General features: G+C 35.6%; 1 protein-coding gene across 4 annotated transcripts in view; it reads right to left on the bottom strand.

Annotated features, from left to right (window-relative positions):
* The window catches only part of RTTN (rotatin), a 152,266-nt gene that overhangs the window by 82,152 nt on the left and 50,640 nt on the right, over positions 1-19,474 (bottom strand). For all 4 annotated transcript variants that reach the window (XM_034996118.1, XM_034996119.1, XM_034996121.1 and 1 more), the window contains 8 exons: positions 18,391-18,479; positions 17,694-17,811; positions 13,280-13,376; positions 12,405-12,470; positions 9,660-9,848; positions 8,251-8,490; positions 6,914-7,058; positions 997-1,151 (listed from right to left, as the gene is read on the bottom strand). In XM_034996118.1, the coding sequence (XP_034852009.1) occupies positions 997-1,151; positions 6,914-7,058; positions 8,251-8,490; positions 9,660-9,848; positions 12,405-12,470; positions 13,280-13,376; positions 17,694-17,811; positions 18,391-18,479 (1,099 nt within the window). The remainder of the gene's footprint in view (positions 1-996; positions 1,152-6,913; positions 7,059-8,250; positions 8,491-9,659; positions 9,849-12,404; positions 12,471-13,279; positions 13,377-17,693; positions 17,812-18,390; positions 18,480-19,474) is intronic.

Below are 19,474 nucleotides of genomic sequence, written 5' to 3'. Positions count from 1 at the left end.
TTCTAGTTTACACCACTGGGATAGCCATAATAAGAAGCATTAGGGCAGATGTTGAGAAATTAGAACACTCATACATTGCTGGTGGGAATGTAAAATGGTATAGCTGCTATGGAAAACAAAATTCAAAAAAAAGTAATCATAGAGTTACCACATGAACCAGCAATTCTAGTCATAAGTATATACTGGAGAATTAAAAACATGTGTTTACACAAAACTTGTTCACAAATGTTTATAGCTGCTGTATTCATAATAATCAAAGGTAGAAACAACTCACATGTCCACCAACAGAAAAATGGATAAACAGAATGTGGTATATCTATACATGGAATATTAATCAGCTATAGGAAGAAACAAGCACTGGTATGTGCTATAATATGGATGGGCCTTGAAAACACAATGTGAAATCAGACACAAAAGATCACATATGTCTGATTCCATTTATATAAAATGTCCAGAATAAGCAAATTCATAGAGACAGAAAGACTAGTGGTTGCCATAGGCTTGGGTAAGGGGTAAATGAGGAGGAACTGCTCAATGGGTACAAAGTTTCTTTTCAGAATAATGAAAATATTCTGGAATTAAATAGTGACAGTTGAACAACACTGTGAACATATTAAAACCACCACTCAATGGTGTACTTTAAAATGGTTAAAATAGTAAATTTTATCTAATTAAAAAAAATTTTAAGTCAGAATTATAGATACACACTTAAAAATCACCTATGCAAAAACAGTCATAAAGTCATAGAAATGGGTATAATTGCTCAGAGAATTAAGAGAGGACTAAGACCTAAAACCTAGAGACAGCAAAATACTGCGTGCGTGTGTGTGTGTGTGTGTGTATGAAATTACAATCAGGCTATACCAGAGATTCCACTGAAATAAAAACAAACAGACCAGAACTGACTATTATTGAGTTCTTTCTTCCTTGATTTAGAAATCAAAAGGAAACTAGGTTCTATATCAATGTCCCCAAACCTTCAACGACAAACGGTACCTGTCAGTAACTGCCATGACACTGAGAAGCAAGGTACTGAAAAGAGCAATCAGTTCTTTCTGGAGCTGTTGCCTGACAGCAGTCCGGATGTCATCCGCTTCCTCTCCTGCCTGTGACTCCGTCAGAACCAGCAGGTCTAATAATGGATTTGGACTCTAAAAAATATATTTGTAAAAAAACGTATTTACTCTCTAATTGAGCTGTGTGTTGTTTCCTATAGAGATTTTTGCTACATATCACATTCTGGACTACCTAAGAGTTGTATTACCCAGCCAGTCGGTATGGGTCTCTAGTGCATCAATAGAGATGTTATGTTCTAAACTCAAAAGGTGCTTCATAGGTTATCTTGACAAAAGAACAGCACATCTATTATAGAAAACTGAGTATAATATAGAGAAGCACACAGAGAAAAACAAAAACCACCCATGATCACACTTCACAGAGACAGTCTCTATTAGTTTACTGGTGCACACTATTCTTTTTGCGTGCATATAAACATACACACAATTATAATTCCGTATTTCTAACAAAACTGAGATCAAGTGAAAAAACCCACTATTGTTACCCCTTTTTTAACTTAATGTTATCAGTATCTCTTCAAAAAAATTATTTTACTATCTGATTATTTTTCAACCACAAGGATTTACCACACCAGCTACTAAAGAATGGGTGATTTCTAATTTCACTGAGCTGTGCAGCAGGGTGTTCAACTCTGATTATATCCTGTGTGAATTCTAAGCAAAAATAGCTTTAATTGTTTTAATACTTTCAACATATATTGCCAAACTGTCTCTGCAAAATGTGTACAAATACATACAACTAAGCAGGGTGGGGGAAGACCAATGCTGAGCATTATTACTGATGCAATCTTTGCCAATTCGATAGGCTGATAAATAAAACTAGTACTACTTAAATTTCTTCCTGCTTTCCAACTTTAAAAAAAATGTAGCTAAAGAAATGTAATTATTTTTAATAATACTAAGAGTAGAAAATGTTATATTAACAAACGGCATTAAAGATATACAGAATAGTTACTGATCACCTAAAACGGCATAGGCACTGTGCTAAAAAGAGAAAGAAAACAAGATTCCACTTTTTGACACAGACGTAGTGAAAAGAAGGGCCACGTGCACCCCAATGTTCATGGCAGCAATGTCCGCAATAGCCAAACTGTGGAAAGAGCCGAGATGCCCTTCAACAGATGAATGGATAAAGAAGATGTGGTCCATACATACAATGGAATATTACTCAGCCATCAGAAAAGATGAATACCCAACTTTTCATCAACATGGATGGGGCTGCAGGAGATTATGCTAAGCGAAATAAGTCAAGCAGAGAAAGTCAATTATCATATGGTTTCACTTATTTGTGGAACATAAGGAATAGCATGGAGGACATCAGGAGAAGGAAGGGAAAAATGAGGGGGCGGAATTGGAGGGAGAGATGAACCATGAGGGACTATGGACCTGAGAAACAAACAGGGTTTTAGGGGGGAGGGGGGAGGGGGGGTTGGTCAGCCTGGTGATGGGTATTAAGTAGGGCACGTACTGCATGGAGCACTGGGTGTTCTACGAAAACAATGGATCGTGGATCACTACATCAAAAACTAATGATGTATTTATTGTATGGTGACTAACATAACATAATAAAATTAAAAAAAAAGATTCCACTTTTTGACTAAACTAGAAGATGTGCATTTTCATATTTTACAGATAGGCAAAGAGGGGTTTATAAAGAGGTTATATAACTTGTCCATAGTCATATGAATGAACAAAGCAAGGATTCAACCTGAGAATCATCTTACTTCAAAGCTAGCTAATATTCTGTCCCCCATATTATGTCACATCAATTCTGCATATTATAACATACAAAAAAAGATAAAATCAAGATGTAATTATGATTGTTATGAAATCCTTCACCTAAAGAACTCAATTAAAAAATAACTGCATTCTTTTTGTGGAAATGAAAAAATGGGAAGAAAATTCTAGCTTGTTTATATTATGCAGTACATACAGAATACTTCAATCAGGTACACACAATTATAAAGAATACAACTGAGAGCTTTTAGAAAGTATTGGGGACAAATGTCCCCAATTTACTTTTAACTTACTTTACTATGTTTCATACCTAAGCAGCATTTTTTTTCAGCTTTCCTTTCATCCTGAACAAGAAGTACCTCATTTGGATCAAATAAAATTACATAAAACATGACTACAACTTCTATGTTTTATACAGGAATAAAACAATCAAAATACACATTTAATAAAATCATAAAAATAAATATCCATACTCTATAGTATTCTTAGACCCAAATAACCAAAGGCTGACTTACACTCACCTTCCCTCCAAGTCCCATAAATACTGACAAAATAAGAAAGTTGTTTTTAATGTAAACTCCATCTTGGTAAAGTATAGTTTTACTATCACGAATTATTAATCCTGATATACCCATAAAAATTAAGTAGAAACTCCTGACTGATAGATTAATATGTTACAGTATGTATACACCTAAAACTAAGATTCTTCCCCAAAACCTCATTGTTAATAACTTGTTTATGCTAGTACCTGCTGAGATCTTCTTCCCTTTCTAACTTTACATGTTAATATTCAGATTCAGTGAACCTCAGCAACATCACTTCTAAAATATGGGACGAATTACCATTCCTCATATACAATAAAGAGATGTCTCTCTACTGATGCCTACTGATCTCAAGTGCTTAATCATACGTGAAGGTTTTGTCTTTAGACATTAGTATTCAATCCCAATTTTAAACCAACTACCATTATCATTCCTTTGTCACCGCCAACCTCCAAAAAGCAACAATTTCTAAAATAATGGCTCATTTTCTTTAACCACACAGTTACCACTCATAACATCCACTTTACCATCCATCAGCAACCTACAATAGGACATGCAATGCCCTCCATGAACTCTCAGTGCACAGGTGCCTGTGAAAGTCAACCAACACAGAGAGACATATGCTGAATAGTTCTGAATAGCCTACCCCCCCCCAAAAAAAATTACGGCCCCACTTTTATGACCTTCCCTCAAAAAACTCATTCTGAAAAGAAAGGTATTCACACTCAGCACTTCTAGGTGATTTTATATATATTAACAAAATCATCATTACATTAAAATGTAAATTAGTGGTGTCATAAATTCCTAAGTGCCTAAAATATTTGTAACAAATGGATGTTCCAATAAAACATACAAATTTTTCACAAGAGAAAGTTTCTCAATCTTCCCTCAGTAAGTTAGCTGATTTTTCTTTATACTTCCTATTCGCAATCTTCTGCCTGATCAAGTATTCAAGTATTCTGCCTAATTTTACTAGTTTTTGCCATGGCTTTCATATACTTTTTCATATTATGTCCATACATTGAAAACAATTCCTTTGGAAATACTATTTTACTGACCTTCTTAAATCCTCTCTCACTTATTTTACCCATTTCAGATGATTAAAAGGCATTTGACTTTATTTTCAAGCTTCCTTTATATTGAATGTTACTCTTTACATAACACTTAATAATTTAATCCTTGTAGCATGACAGAGAGTAAACTCTCTTAATAGTGGATGCTTAAGTCCACTGCTCACCTTTTGCTCACTCTATTGTTATTCATAACACCAGTGATGATAACATATGAGACAAAGTAAAAGCTTTCCAAAGACAGCCTTGATACCATACAAAGTCAAATATATTTAATTATACCAAAAATCCTTCTCTAAAACTGCATGAAAATTACAGTACAATCATTTAGAATTTTGTAGAAATTTCATTTTAATTTCAAAACTATCAATAAATTATAAAATATGCATCAGCACTCATGACATACTATAAAATTCATAATAAATGTAAAGTTTTAACTATAGTTACATAATTTAGGTGAATATATTTTAATATGCATAGTTATTTTTCTACCATATATACCAGGTACAAAGTCTCCTAAGCAAACACTGAATTATTACACAGAGTTTCAAGAAAAGATTCCACCTAAGCCCACTATAACTGCTATTTTCACAACCCAAAGCAACCATAACTCTCAGAATCCAAGAACTTCAACCTAAGGAGGAGACTGTTTTAGAAATTATCCTTTTTAAAAAAAGACTAAAAAGATTATGAAGTTATAAAAAATTTATAGATCAAAAATCGATTTATCAAAAAACTCAGAGGAAAAGCTTCATAAGATTCTTTTAATAATATTTTAATATCCAATCTCTAAAATATTTAAGCATGCCTAAAAGCTGAAGAAGGAACTATAGTGACATAAGGTTTTACTGTTTTGCTTTATCAAAAATGGTCAGAAAATAACTGCCTCCAAATGTTTGTTAATTTTAACAATTAAATGATACAAGAAAATCAAAGTACAGTAAATATGGTACTTTGAAATCATCCTCAAGAATATAACAGGAGAGCAAAATTTATAAGTCTAAGTATTCTGGGAGTTCAATCATCTTATTAAGGCTTCACTTATTATGTACTTTAAGGAAATTAGTCCATCATCTCTCATTTGTGTTATAAATATTTTTCTCAGTTTATCATGTCTTTTTAACTATATTTAAAGTATTTCTTGCCATACATACAGAAGTCAATAAAACTTACATATAAATACCCTCCTACTGGATAACTGTTTCATTGTAAGTTACACAAATCGAAAATAAAGTTAATCTGAAAGAAAAAATGGCCAGAGAAAAATATAAAAAATAAAGTTTATTAAAGAAAAACTTGCTATGATAATTTAAAAGTGTAGTTTTTCAGAAAACACAGGCATATCAAAGAACATAATACAAAATCCAATCACAGAGTCATGTACACATAGCACCTAGCTTACGGTATTTTGGACGTATTTTATGTTCCTATCTGATCTACCCCTTTCATCTCCAAGCTTCTGTTAGTGATGTTATTTTTGCTTTTCATCTTTCATAACATTTAAATTGTAGTCCAGGACCATAATTTCCACACTTAGTCACAGTCCTACAGGTGTGTATATGAGAGAGAGAGAGAAGGAGAGGAGGAGGAGGGGGAGAGAGAGCGAGAGCGAGAGAGCTGCCTTCTCCACCACCTCGCCCATTCCCACTCTAGGCCAAGCTACCACCATCCCTCCCCTGGGTTACTGTAGGCCTCCCAGCTTCCATTCATTCTACCTATGGTTCCAGAGACAGCTGCTGCCAGGATCTTCTTAAACTTAAGTCACAGCATGTAACTCTTCTGCTCAAAACCCTCCACCTGCTTTCTCTCTCATATAGGTTAAGCTCCATAGCCTACAAGGTTCTATTTGAGCTTGATTCTGAATATCCTTCTGATCTCATCTCCTACCACTATACTCTATTCATCCTGTTGCTGCCACATGGACCTCTAGTTGTTTTTCAAACATGGCCCTGACAACTAAGTGCTTTTGCATTTTTTTCCTCTCTGGCTAGAACGCTCTTCCCTTAGATACCTATATGGCTGACTCCCACACTGAACTCAGTGCCCTGGCCAAATGTTAGTCAAAGAGGCGAGCCTTCTCTGACCATCATGTCTAAAGTAGCATCCCACCATGCCTGCCTAGCTCTGTCTCATTATCTATGTTTCCTCGTCACACTTATTGCTCCCACCTGCAGAAAATCTTTGTTTTCTGTCCATTCCACCCCCTGGAATGTACTCCATGAGGACAGGTTTTTTGTCTTATTCACTGCCACGTTATTTTTATAAAGTAATCATATTTATAGATTTCTTTCTTTATAGGTTCTACCTTATGTAACTTCTTGGAAAAAATCTTCTCTACTCCAAACTTTTAAGTAAACACTTTCATACAACATGAAGACTACTTACTAAACATGGGCTATATAAAAATTATGCTTTTTCATTACATAGCATTACTAATTTTTACAAATTACTTCTCACACCTAAAATCCAATTCCTTAATAACACTTACATGTCTAAGAAGTAATTCTAGAAGCCAGTTTAGAAGTTCTACTGATGAGTTTTTTCTTTGTTCCTTCAATAACTTATTTAAAAAATGTATGATATCGATTAGCAGTTTCTCATCCTCAGTGCAAGCAGGAAGTACCTGTAAAAACCTACAATAAAAACGACAATTATCATGGTTTCTAGCTCTTTACAGTAAGTGGTGTGCTGATAAATATTTAACAACCAGGTAAGGAGTGGGAGGATTTCTTGTGTTTGCCAGTTTTCATAGTGCAAACATTCCCCCATTGCTGACTGCGAGCCACCAACATAACACAGAGAGACAACACAGCAGGACACCATTGTGTGGCCTTTTCACAACAGACGTAATAGGTATGAATCACCTCAAGAACACAGGTGTCAATAACATGTTGCAAAATAATCAGGAAGTGATGATATTCGCATAATCATTACTTTTATTTTTCTTAGAATTTAACTAACTTCATGCAATTTCATTTTTAAGAATGGCTGTGTTTTAACAACTAACTTACAAAAACCCTGATACTCAACTGCCACCTCTCTCACAAGGAAGCACTGGCTGATTCCAACACACACCAGCGGAAAAGCCAAATTAGGTATCTGAATTGTGAGCGACCCATTTTGAGTCCCCATTTCGGAAATTCACTTAACCTCACACTTTGAAAGTTGCACACATTATGTTTAATAGAAAGTTATACATCTTACACTAAATTCACATGAAGATTAAAATGGAAAGCTACTGGCAATGGCTGCTTGTCCGTCTTGTCTCCGATGCAGCCATCTGCTACCAGTGAAACGTGGAATTTACGAGCTAGAGGCTTCCCAGTAACTACTAAAGGATCTCCACACGTGGCAATCAACTTCATGAAATTCAGGGTAAAAAGAAAAGCAGGAGAATTTTCTTAAGAACAAAACAAAAGCAAAACAGCCCACTGCAGGTGCACCAAACTTCTCCGTCAATTCACTAATGGTCTTGGCTCTCTTATAATGTGGACAGCAATAAACATTCATTTTGTTCAACCATGTCTTATCCTAATCATCTGCTTTTGTGAGATAGTGAAATAAGATTTTCTGATAGGATATAAAAACGGTATTGTTTATTATTAATTCCAAAATGCAGTGATTAAGAAAATTTTTCTCTTTTGCTATTCTTAGATATTTACTACGCATAATGAAAATCCCAGTTTTTCTTACTGAAAAAAAAAACCATTTCTCTAACGATAGCAACAAGAATACATGCTCTTATCTTCAAAGATACGGAGATAGACCCAAATACGATTCAATCCTGCTCTTTGAAACTGGAAGCCCTGAGCTGTATATACTGACCTGTTCAGTGTGGTGTGCCAAGACAAACACTTCAAGGTCACCCCACATGGGCCAGCACCACCCTTTAAAGACAGCCTGTCATTCAGAAGATAAAAACTCATGCTTGTGAAAGCAGCCCTCACTTCCCTGTGAGCTGCAGCCTCGACGATGGAACGAAGACAGTCCCTCAGTGCACGAGCTGTGTGTGTCACCTGCAGAGCAAGGGTGTCCTCTGTGTGTAACTTCAATGCATCTGAAAATCTAAACAAAAAGAAACAAAGGAGGAGCAACATAAAACTATTTAAATAAAAGTTCACATTTAGGTTTATTATAAACTCTCTCCAAAAAACTGTTTTATCTTCATTTTAAAGGCTGACTCAGGGCCAAAAGAAAATCTGGTATATATCTGTCAATTAGAGTTTTATGTTAGCATCCTAAGTGTTTGTATTGACATTTTCCTGCTTACAGAAATATAACTTTCATTCAAACAAGAAAGCAATGATAGATCAGAATATTAGGATATTCCAAAGTAATCTACATCATCATCAGAGCAATGATAACATTTATATATATACTCACTGAAATTTGACTCTAATCCAGACTACTTTCCCTAGAGATTTATATCCATTAACTAACCAAACTTGAGGTGCCTGGGTAGCTCAGTTGATTAAGGTCTGACTCTTGGTTTCAGCTACGTTCATGATTTCAGGGTTGTGAGATCGAGCTCTGTGTCAGGATCTGTGCTGGGTATGGAGCCTGCTTAAGATTCTCTCTCTCCCTCTCCTTCTGTACCTCCCTGCCCCCCAGCCCCCCAACTCCCGCTTGTGTGTGCGCACTCTCTGAAAAAAATTAAATAAAAATTTTAAAAATAATAACTAACCAAACTTTATATAATCTCTAAAACAGCACAGAGCACATGCTTTTTAATTTAAATTTCCTTGTGTCATGGAACACTACATCAAAAACTAATGATGCAGGGCGCCTGGGTGGCTCAGTCGTTAAGCGTCTGCCTTCGGCTCAGGTCACGATCCCGGAGTCCTGGGATCGAGCCCCACATCGGGCTCCCTGCTCCGCGGGAAGCCTGCTTCTCCCTCTCCCACTCCCCCTGCTTGTGTTCCCTCTCTCGCTGTGTCTCTCTCTGTCAAATAAATAAATAAAAATCTTCAAAAAAAAAAAAAACTAATGATGCAAGGTATGGTCATTGACATAACATAATAATAATAAAAAAATTTCCTTGTGTGATAGTTTCTAAAAAGTAATGAACACATGTAATCTTTAAAACAAAGTAAAAATTATAATAATCAGTGGAAAAACAAGATCAGATGGTAGCAAGTAAAAAAGCCACTTGACCTAAAGGAAAAATAAAACCAAACTAGTTACTTATAATTTGTTAAAGATGAACACTTTTTCAACTAAGCACAACAGCTTACTCTTGCATTTCAGGTTCCGAATGCGTCTGCTTCAGCAGGTTATCACTCCCGTGATACCAGGACAAGTTCCAAGCTACTCTCAGCATGTCTGAGACCGGCTTCAAGGCCAAACAATCAGCAGGAAATGGCAAAACTATGGAGTAGGGACTCACAGCATGGTGGCCAACTACACGCGCTGGTAGATGATACCTAAAGAAAACGTATACAAATGATTATGAACTTTGCAACTCTTAAACACTACGATAAAAGGATGAGCTATAAATGAGGGCTAGTTCTCACAATAACGGAGTTCACTCTCATAGCCCCTATTTCGAAGTTATGCTGTACATATTATTTCATTTATCCTTTTGCCGTCCTCTAAACTCCCAAAAATACTTTTTAAACTCTTGCGTGAAGACTTCCTTATTCTGTGTTGTGTTGGGGTTGCTAGCAGAGATGACTAATGCCCCTTCAGGTCAAGGCCTGCAGCTACAGTGAGTCACACATAAAGGGTTTCAGCTCGAACATGAGCACCTACTTTATGCCAAACGCTGTATATTATCCACCATTCATTCAGTTCCATGCATGGCACTGATACCCATTTTACAGATAATCAAAATGAGTATTAAAGAGACTAAATGAATTGCCTCATGTTCACAGGAATCACTAAGTGACAAAATCACAACCTAATATTTTTACTTGAACACAACTGCATCATCAATAAACTCAACCACCAGTGTCACCAAGAAGACCCAGAAATATTTTTAGATATAAGAACAGAGACAATAGCAACAGCTCTTAAACCAGTCCAAGTTTAACAGTGTTTTACAGGACAATAACGTCTAGCATGTTCAAATGTTAAAAAATAATTTTGGTAAAAAAACATATCCCAAACCCCTAATTCACATATTTGTGACTAATATTAGATAAATTGGGTAAGATTTCTCAGGGGAACTTTACTGTGCTTTTTCATTTCACGTGTCTCAATAAAGAAGCTAAGGGAGAGTTCTACATATAAAGCAGGCTGAATAGTTTAAGAAAATACTTTTAAAAATTGAAATTTTCCACAAAAGTAACCAAGAATCCTTAGATAAATGGCTAACACTAGGTCTCAAATAGGGAAATAAAAGGTGATTCTTGGATATTTCTTTGTACTAAAAACACAAGAAAATATTAACAAACTCATGGGGCCTTGACAAAAGGACACAGAGCCCACTTGAAAGGACTTGCACTGAATAAAAAAAGGCAAGGCAACTGATTAATGGGGAATTCTTTAGTAAGTTAGAAAATGAACTGCAAATTAAGCCTAAAGAACAAGAAGGAAGAAAGGAATGAAAAGTGCAGGGTAATACATCACAACCAGTTTGAAAAAACACTACACATCCACCAGACAGGCAACAATTTTTAAAATGACAACATTACTGAGTAAAGGAATAACAAAACCTTGGTTCTTCTCTACGGACAAATTTTATCTTGAGCGAATTCTGGCCCTTTGCCCCAGGACAACCAAATAGATATGGAATGTCAACAATATTACTGAGCTGTTGTTTGTGCTTACGGTAAAGATGACTCTCACGTCTGGGTTGGGAGGTGTGGGAATAAACCATAAACGCATGATGGGAAACCGCAGCCCTGAGCAATGCTTAGTGCCGAGGCTCTTACACGTGACATGTTTTGTGGGGACCTGGAAACTATGCCTGTGGCACCCTCAGCTCAAGAAGTTATTTCCTACTAGCACACGGGTCTTCTAAGCCGAGACAGCTCCCAGCACCCACACACGGAATCTCATTCCAAGCAAGGCCTATTTTAAGTCGTGTGAGTTTGATTACTTAGCCAAATCTAAAGACCATGAAGAGTGGGTGATGTCTACAAACAAGGAATTTCACTCTGAACAATATATTTAAAAGGAACTCTTACACACTATACCAGGAAACATACATGTTTATAGGAGTGGATACAGGAACAAAAACCCAGAATCAACCCAAATACCTTCTGACTGGAGAATGAATAAATTGTGGTAAATAAATACAACAAAAGAGTATTATACAGCAATGAAAATGATTATAGTACATGTCATAAGACCTACCAAATTATGGAATGTTATTTATAAATTAATCATAGTTTTATTAAGACATAATTTACTTATCTTTAAATTATACAGATTTTCTTTTTATATATAGCCTGATGAATTTTTACATTTGCATTCATTTGTATGACCATCACTCAGAATAAACTACAGAACATTTCTATCCCTTCGGAAAGTTTTTTTGTTCCCTTTTCATATCAATTACTCCCCTTGCTCTCCTCCAAGAGTAATTACTATTTTGGATATAACTTGAGAAATTGGATCACATTATAGAATTATTTTTAATTTTCTTAGATGTGAATATGCATGGTACAGTGGTTATATAGGAGAGTGTCCTTAATTTAAGCAGGTACATGCTGGAATAATTAGGAGGGAAGTAAAATTATGTCTGAAACTTATTTTCAAATGCATCAGAGAAAAATTACATATAAATAAATAAATACATTGAGAGAGTAAGCAAGAGAGTAAGCACATGTTCACTGCATAGTTCTTCGAACTTTTCTGTACACCTGAACCATATCCAGATGGAAAGATGGGGAAGGGGAAATGAATTTACTGAACTCTCCGAAGCACCACTGTGAGGAAACATTAAAACACTACAAGTCATGTGATTTAAATACCAGATGAACCTTCCTGAAACCGTTTACCTTCAAAAAAAGTCAAAACAATAAATCATTTACCTTCTAAAAACTGAGACAGGCAAACTGAAGACCGAAGGTGCAGGTTTATTGGAAGGATTAACAGACCTATTTCATTAAAAACACACACACACACAAAAGGAAAGAAACAAATGAGTAAACCATGGTTTTATCCAACAAATACAATTTGCTCCTTGACTGAATCTCCAAATAAGAGTTGCAATTGGCTCTATCATTTGTATAGTTACAACACGTTTTCTACTACCTAGATTTGCTTCTAAAGAGTAAACTAGTGCTTAGGAAGTCCATATAATAAATTACTCATTTAATGTGGGCACTGTACTGGCAGGTGAATCTGTGTCCCCCTCCCACTGGATCTTGCTTAAGGTCATTGTTAGTCAGATATTACCATCCTAAACATCTTCCCAAAGGTTTTTTAATAAAATATTAAAGAAAAGTATATACTGAAAAATGTATTAATGACAAAAATTACTGCAGAATTTTTTAAATTTTATGCTTAGTAATGTTCAAATTAAAAGTTCATGGGAGGGACGCCTGGGTGTTTCAGTCAGTAAGTGTCTGCCTTCAGCTCAGGTCATGATCCCAGGATCCTGGGATCAAGTCCCGCATCAGGCTCCTTGCTCAGCCGGGAGCCTGCTTCTCCCTCTGCCTCTCCCCCTCCTTGTGCTCTCTCTCTCTCTCTCTGATAAACAAACAAACAAACAAACAAACAAACAATAAATAAATAAATAAGTTCATGGGACTTTCTGAGCCAATAGGCTCTTTGATACTGCTTACTCAAACCAAAATGGAAAGCATAAGCTTCATAATTCAGAAATTTTCCATACATTGCTATAAGATTGCATCAGAAACCTTATAATTAAGAGTAAAAAAGTTTTACAATCCTTATAGCTCACCACATATCCATTCTTGATACTTCATCAAATAACAGAAGACAAAATAATGCTCCGACTTCAGTCACAACAGCACAATTTTCATGAAATATCAACGAAACTAAGATATAAAAAGAAGCATAACTTCATGAAATATTTTTACCTCTAGAAAAATGAACTTCAAATTTAAAATGTCTTAACTCCAAGGGAAGAGATGTCATTCTCAGAGAATTGCAACAAGAACCCAGATACACTGACATATGTGGATCGTCAGGAGGGCTTGTTAAAACAGTTTCTGCTTCAGCAGGTTTGGGCTGGAGTCTGTGAATCCCACACGCTGCCGGTCCAGGAAACGCACCTGCCCATCCACTCACTAGATACTATGTACTTTCAGTTTCTCAAAAAAGCAAAGTGATGTAGTTTCTAGGGAGGTCTGCCAAGTCCTTTACCTCCAGCTAAAGTTTGCTCATTCAGAGATCTCCTTATTTGATCATTTCTGCCCATTCCCACAAACATACAGTCATAGAACTTGAGTTTGCCTTCAAAACACCATGTTTGTGTTGGTGTTGTTTTAATTCGTATGTCTTGTTCATTACAAGATAATGGAAAAGGAAGCTGCTCTGAACTAATAAGACCTAAAGCTAGCACCATCACGTACTAGTAGTAAAGTGGCCTGGTCAAATACTGTAGCGTTAATAAGCCTTAGTTTCCACCTCGGTACCATCCCTAATGCTACGACTTCTCAGTGCTTGATAACTATGAAATTCTAATCAAATAGGTACGGTGGTGATACCAATCACACAGGAATAATAACATAATACAGAGTTAGCAAATCCAGGAAAGTAGCAAGAAGAAATTAATTTCAAAAGAAGATACTTTTCCTAACCTTAAGAAAAGGATAATATCAACATGTAATTGACATGATTAAAAACAGCAATGAGCTAAAAAGAAACAAATACATGTAAGAATTTAATATGTGATAAAGTAGACACTTCATATCAGTGGGATGAGCTATCATACTTCCAAGTACCTAAGAAATTACTGCAATATAACTGCCTATAATATGAAGAAAAATAGATTTAGATACCTACCTTACACTATTTATCAAAATCAGTTCTACATGAAGATCTAAATTTTTTAAACAACACTATAAACATGTTAAGAGAAAGAACAGAAGCCTATTTAGAATCCTGCATTCAGAATTGGAGAAGGCCCTCCTTTTAGAGCATGATGGAAACCTCAGTTGCTACAATAGAAAAGCTTTATATACTTCCATAAAATACTTAAGGCTAAAGATATAATAATAAATACAGTAAAAAGGATACAAAAGTTGGAAGAAAATCAACATAAAATCAGACATAAGGTTTATATTTATGTTATATAAAGAAACTCTACAAGTCACTAAAAAAAGTAAAAGCAACAGAAAAATAGGCAATTCATAGAATAAGAAATTTGAATAAATACATGAAAAGATAATCACCTGCACTAAAAATGTTTTAAAAATAAAAAATAAAACAATGAGATAATATTTTCACCAATAATATTAAACAACTAAAAAAGAGACACATTCGGTGTTATCAAGGTTATGAGGAAAATAAGCACTTTTAAATACCACTGGTGGGAATGATGTAGAGGGGAACCAAATCATATCCTGTAAAATCTCTTTGACCCAGCAATTCCAATTACAGAGTATGCACAAGATGATCATAAAACAAGATTACTATTACAGTTAAATCTGAGAGAAATATTAATATGGCAAACTGAAACTCTGAAACACTATGCAATAGTTTTCTGATCTTGTGTTTTTTAAGAAGGCAGACTCACATGTAATAACATGGAAAGATATTCAAAATACATTGTCGGTTGGAAAAAAGCAACACAATACTTAAGTATATAGCATAAAAAATACAACATGAGTGTAAAGAAAAGATCATTCTAAGTGATATATGCCAAGCAATACCTAGCAAATTCTTCTTTGGGGAAACTGAGAAAGAAAAGAAAATTTAAAAAACTTCTGACATTTTACTTTATATCATTCCATACTGTTCAAATTTTTACAATAAGGATGTAGAAGTTCTGCAATTATTTAAAACAAAAACAAATCAACAAAGGTAAGGAAGTTTGGGTTGTTCTCTTGCCTCCACCATTATCTGGTTATGACCTTGACCAAGTCGATAAATCTCTCTAGATCTCAATTTCCTCACTGTAAAATGGTGTAATAAATGGGTTCTAAGTTAAGTTCTCACCATGCAATTCTGTCGGGGTAGGATTCTGTCATGACATAAAATTTATAATAAAAGCAGTGTGTCTGGCAGATTACTTGCTACTCCCCTTCAATCTATTCTCCATGCTGTGGATAGAATAATCTTTCTAAAACACATTACTCTCAGTGTAATAATCTTAAATGGCTTCTCAGTGCCATTTTCTGTGACCTACCAGGCCCTGCATGAACTGCCCTCCGTGCCTCATCTCATCATCTTCCCCTCACCCCAGAAGCCCCCAAAATCCAGTCATTTCTGACCAACCACCATTTCAAACACACGTTCTCTCTCACACATAACCGTGACTCCCTCTATCTGGAAATCAACCCCCTCTAATTGAACCACTCATTTCTGAAATTCCAGCTTGGATCCACATTTCCTGGAAGCATCCTCTGATGTTTTCCCACCACCCAATCTGCTCAGGAACACTTCCCTCTGGCACCAGGAATTCCACTATTATAAATATTTTTATGCCTTACTGTGTATTTGTTGAAGTCTCCAACTATAACATAAGCTTCAAGAGGGTCATTTACCAAGCTCATCAATATATCTCAAGGGTCTAGTGCTGTACCTAGCACATAGCATGTACTCAATAAATATTTACTGAGGAATGAATTTCCTGGTAGAGTACTTGATTAAAAAACTAATTTTGCCATGGGGCCTGGGTGGCTCAGTCAGTTAAACATCCGATTCTTGATTTTGGCTCAGGTTATGATCTCAGGGTTGTGGGATAGAGGCCTGAGTGGGGCTCTGTGCTAAGCAGGAATCTGCTTGAGATTCTCTCCCTCTCCCTTTTCCTCTGCCCCTCCTCTACCCTGCTGACACACATGTGCTAATATAAATAAATAAATCTTTAAAAAAAAAAAAAAACTAATTTTGCCCTGAAACTAAATCCATTAATAAGAGATGCTATAATTCATTTTCAGACTCACTGAAATAGTTCTCACAAACATCAAAGAAATAGAAAAATTGCTAATACTAAAAGGGTACAGATGCTGCTGACTTAGAAAGTGCCTTTGAATCTAGTAAGTGCTCATGAATGCTTGAATAATTTAAATCAAAATTATAAAAATAAGAATTTTAAAAATTTTAAAAGAAAAAAGAAAAGGTAAATTAGGGACTAAATTCTACTGAGTGAGGTTATTAGGAAGATAATTAACAGGACTAAAGAAAACTCAAGATCCACAACTGCTACTCTTCCAGATCTATTAAAAATTGTAAAATTTTATACACTATTTAAGATTGCATGAGCCTGGACATGCTGAGTCTGTTTAGAACTTCACCTGGTTTGGACCTTTACCAATGCTTATATTCAATGCTTACATTAAATGAACTGTGTCCTTTTCACTTGGCAAGCTGAAGGCATCGGAAGAAATGAAAATGCTAAAATAAAATGACTATATTCTAACCTATATTCTAGTAATATTTTGAACATAAATATCACTTATAATAATTAACAAGGTTAAGCATATTGAGACATTTGATCAAGATGCATCTTGTAGAATTATTTAAAAGCAGTGGCCTAAACTTCTAAGAAAGAACATAACACAGAACGTTACCAAGCTCTCTACTGAAACAGTCAGAAGGAAGAAAAAGAGAACAAAACTACATGGAATTTTTCTACCTAAACACATTAGTAAATTACAACCAAACTGAAATGGGTAAAAAAAAAAAAAAAAAATCACTCTCTATAATAAACTAATGCTCAGAGTCATTCAGGATGGTCTAGTTCCCATTCCACACAGACAGGATGTACACTCTTACTGTCAGTTTAATGACATAATCAGATACCACACCACAGGTCAGGATGTAAAGGCACAAGCAAACCAAGACTGTGGAAACAGATATGGGCGAGAAGGCCATAATGACAGCAGCTGCAGCCTGCTCTCTTTATAGATAACAGGTTAACTGAGCACCAGATGAAAGCCACATCCATGTGCTAAGACCAATCAGAGGCTTCAGCCTTTCTCAGCTCTGAGGTCTCCTCAGTAACAGGATTACAAGGAAATTTCCACAAAAGAAACACTTTCCATTGCAACAGATATTCTCAGCAGCACATTCACTAAAAAACTTTGTTATTCTGTTAGTAAAACAGAAAGTAAATGTGACCTACAGTTAAAGCATAACACTTAAAGCTTAAGACTGATCCCATTATTAGCAGACTTTATTTTATTCACCTCTGAATAACAGGGTCAAAAGAGAAGACTGCTGTGAGAGGGCCACGCGCATGACCGGGTCGGCACACAGAACTTTCCTCAAGAGCGTGAGGCATGGCTGAATCAAACATTCTATGACCTGGCCAGAAGGGAAAACACAGGTATTTTACTATCATCACTTCTAAGGCAAGATAAAATATACTCTAATATTAACTTATTCTAAATTTTATGCTTTTTCATCAAAACTGTGTAAAACAAAAATGCAAATAAATATTAAGAATTATTTTCCACTGAAAATAAGCTTTGTATATACTTCTGCTTACACATCCCAAAAAACTTTAGTTTTCCTTTAGGGAAACCCCCCGCCTCTTAGAAATTAAAAAAAAAGGGAGCTCTTGGGTGGCTCTGTCAGTTAGGCGTCTGCCTTCGGCTCAGGTCATGATCCCAGGTCCTGGGATCGAGCCCCGCATCAGGCTCCCTGCTCAGCGTGGAGCCTCCTTCTCCCTCTCCTGCTCCCCCTGCTTGTGTTCTCTCTCTCAGTGCCAAATAAATAAAATCTTAAAAATAAATATATAAATAAATAAACAAACAAGGTACTCGGTGTTAATCAGGATTTAATCTCCAAGTACTTACCCAAATTCAGCTGAATTTAGTTTCAGATCTGAATAATAAAAATACCAATCTGTAAAAATATGTCTAGATATACTGTTAGTCTTACCTCACCATCCTGACCTACACATTCATTTAAATACTCAATTATCTTGTCAATTAAGTGTAACTTTTTCACCACAGCATGCATTTTAATATCTGTAGACAAAAAAGAAGAAGTCACTAAGAGTTAAAGAATATTTTTGTAGTTTTAAAAATACAGAGCAGGTGGGCGCCTGGGTGGCTCAGTTGGTTAAGCGACTGCCTTCGGCTCAGGTCATGATCCTGGAGTCCCGGGATCGAGTCCCGCGTCAGTCTCCCTGCTCAGTGGGGAGTCTGCTTCTCCCTCTGACCCTCCCCTGTCTCGTGCTCTCTCTTTCTCATTCTCACTCTCAAATAAATAAATAAAATCTTTGAAAAAAAAAATACAGAGCAGGTATCCACAACTCAAACCGTTAAAAATAGTTACACCTGGTGTTGAAATTAGAAGAGGAAACTTTAAACTTTTACTTTACACATCTGAACTATTTGAAAACTTTTAGGTAACAAGCACATCTTACTTATTTCTACAATGTAAAATTCAAAAGCTATTAAAAAAGAATAATTAAATCAAATAGTTCAGACCCTGAAAACTACTAGAATTTTAAGTATACAAATGAATTATTTGTACATGACAAGTTAATTTCTTTATATTGTTTCATTGACAATTCTTCTCTTTTCCAAATCCATCACCTCAAAATGTTTAGAATTATCTATAAGTAATGTTAATAGCTTGCAACATGGTCACTTTTCTGCTAATAAAAACTCAGATTTCAGGGTTGCCTGGCTGGCTTAGCCAGTAGAGCACATGACTCTTGATCTCAGGGTCATGAGTTCGAGCCCCACACTGGGTGCTGAGCTTACCAAATAAATAAATAAATAAAATTTAGATTTCTAACCTCAAAACTGTCAATAGCAAATATAAAAGGTAAGGGATTATAACATACAGTACATTTGAAAAATATGAGCTTTTTAAATAAGCATATATACGTGACTGTGTGTGTGTGTGTGTGTGTGTATTCACTGCTATGGGCTGTTTATGTTCCCCCAAAATTAATTTGCTGAAACCTACTCTCCAGTGAGATGATATGAGGAGGTGGGGCCTTTGGGAGGCG

Source organism: Mirounga leonina, unplaced genomic scaffold (assembly GCF_011800145.1).
Source record: "Mirounga leonina isolate KUSES-001 unplaced genomic scaffold, KU_Mleo_1.0 Mir_93, whole genome shotgun sequence".
Lineage (NCBI taxonomy): Eukaryota > Metazoa > Chordata > Mammalia > Carnivora > Phocidae > Mirounga > Mirounga leonina.
The sequence above is the reverse complement of the archived record's forward strand: the minus strand, read 5'-3'. Positions and strand labels throughout refer to the sequence as shown.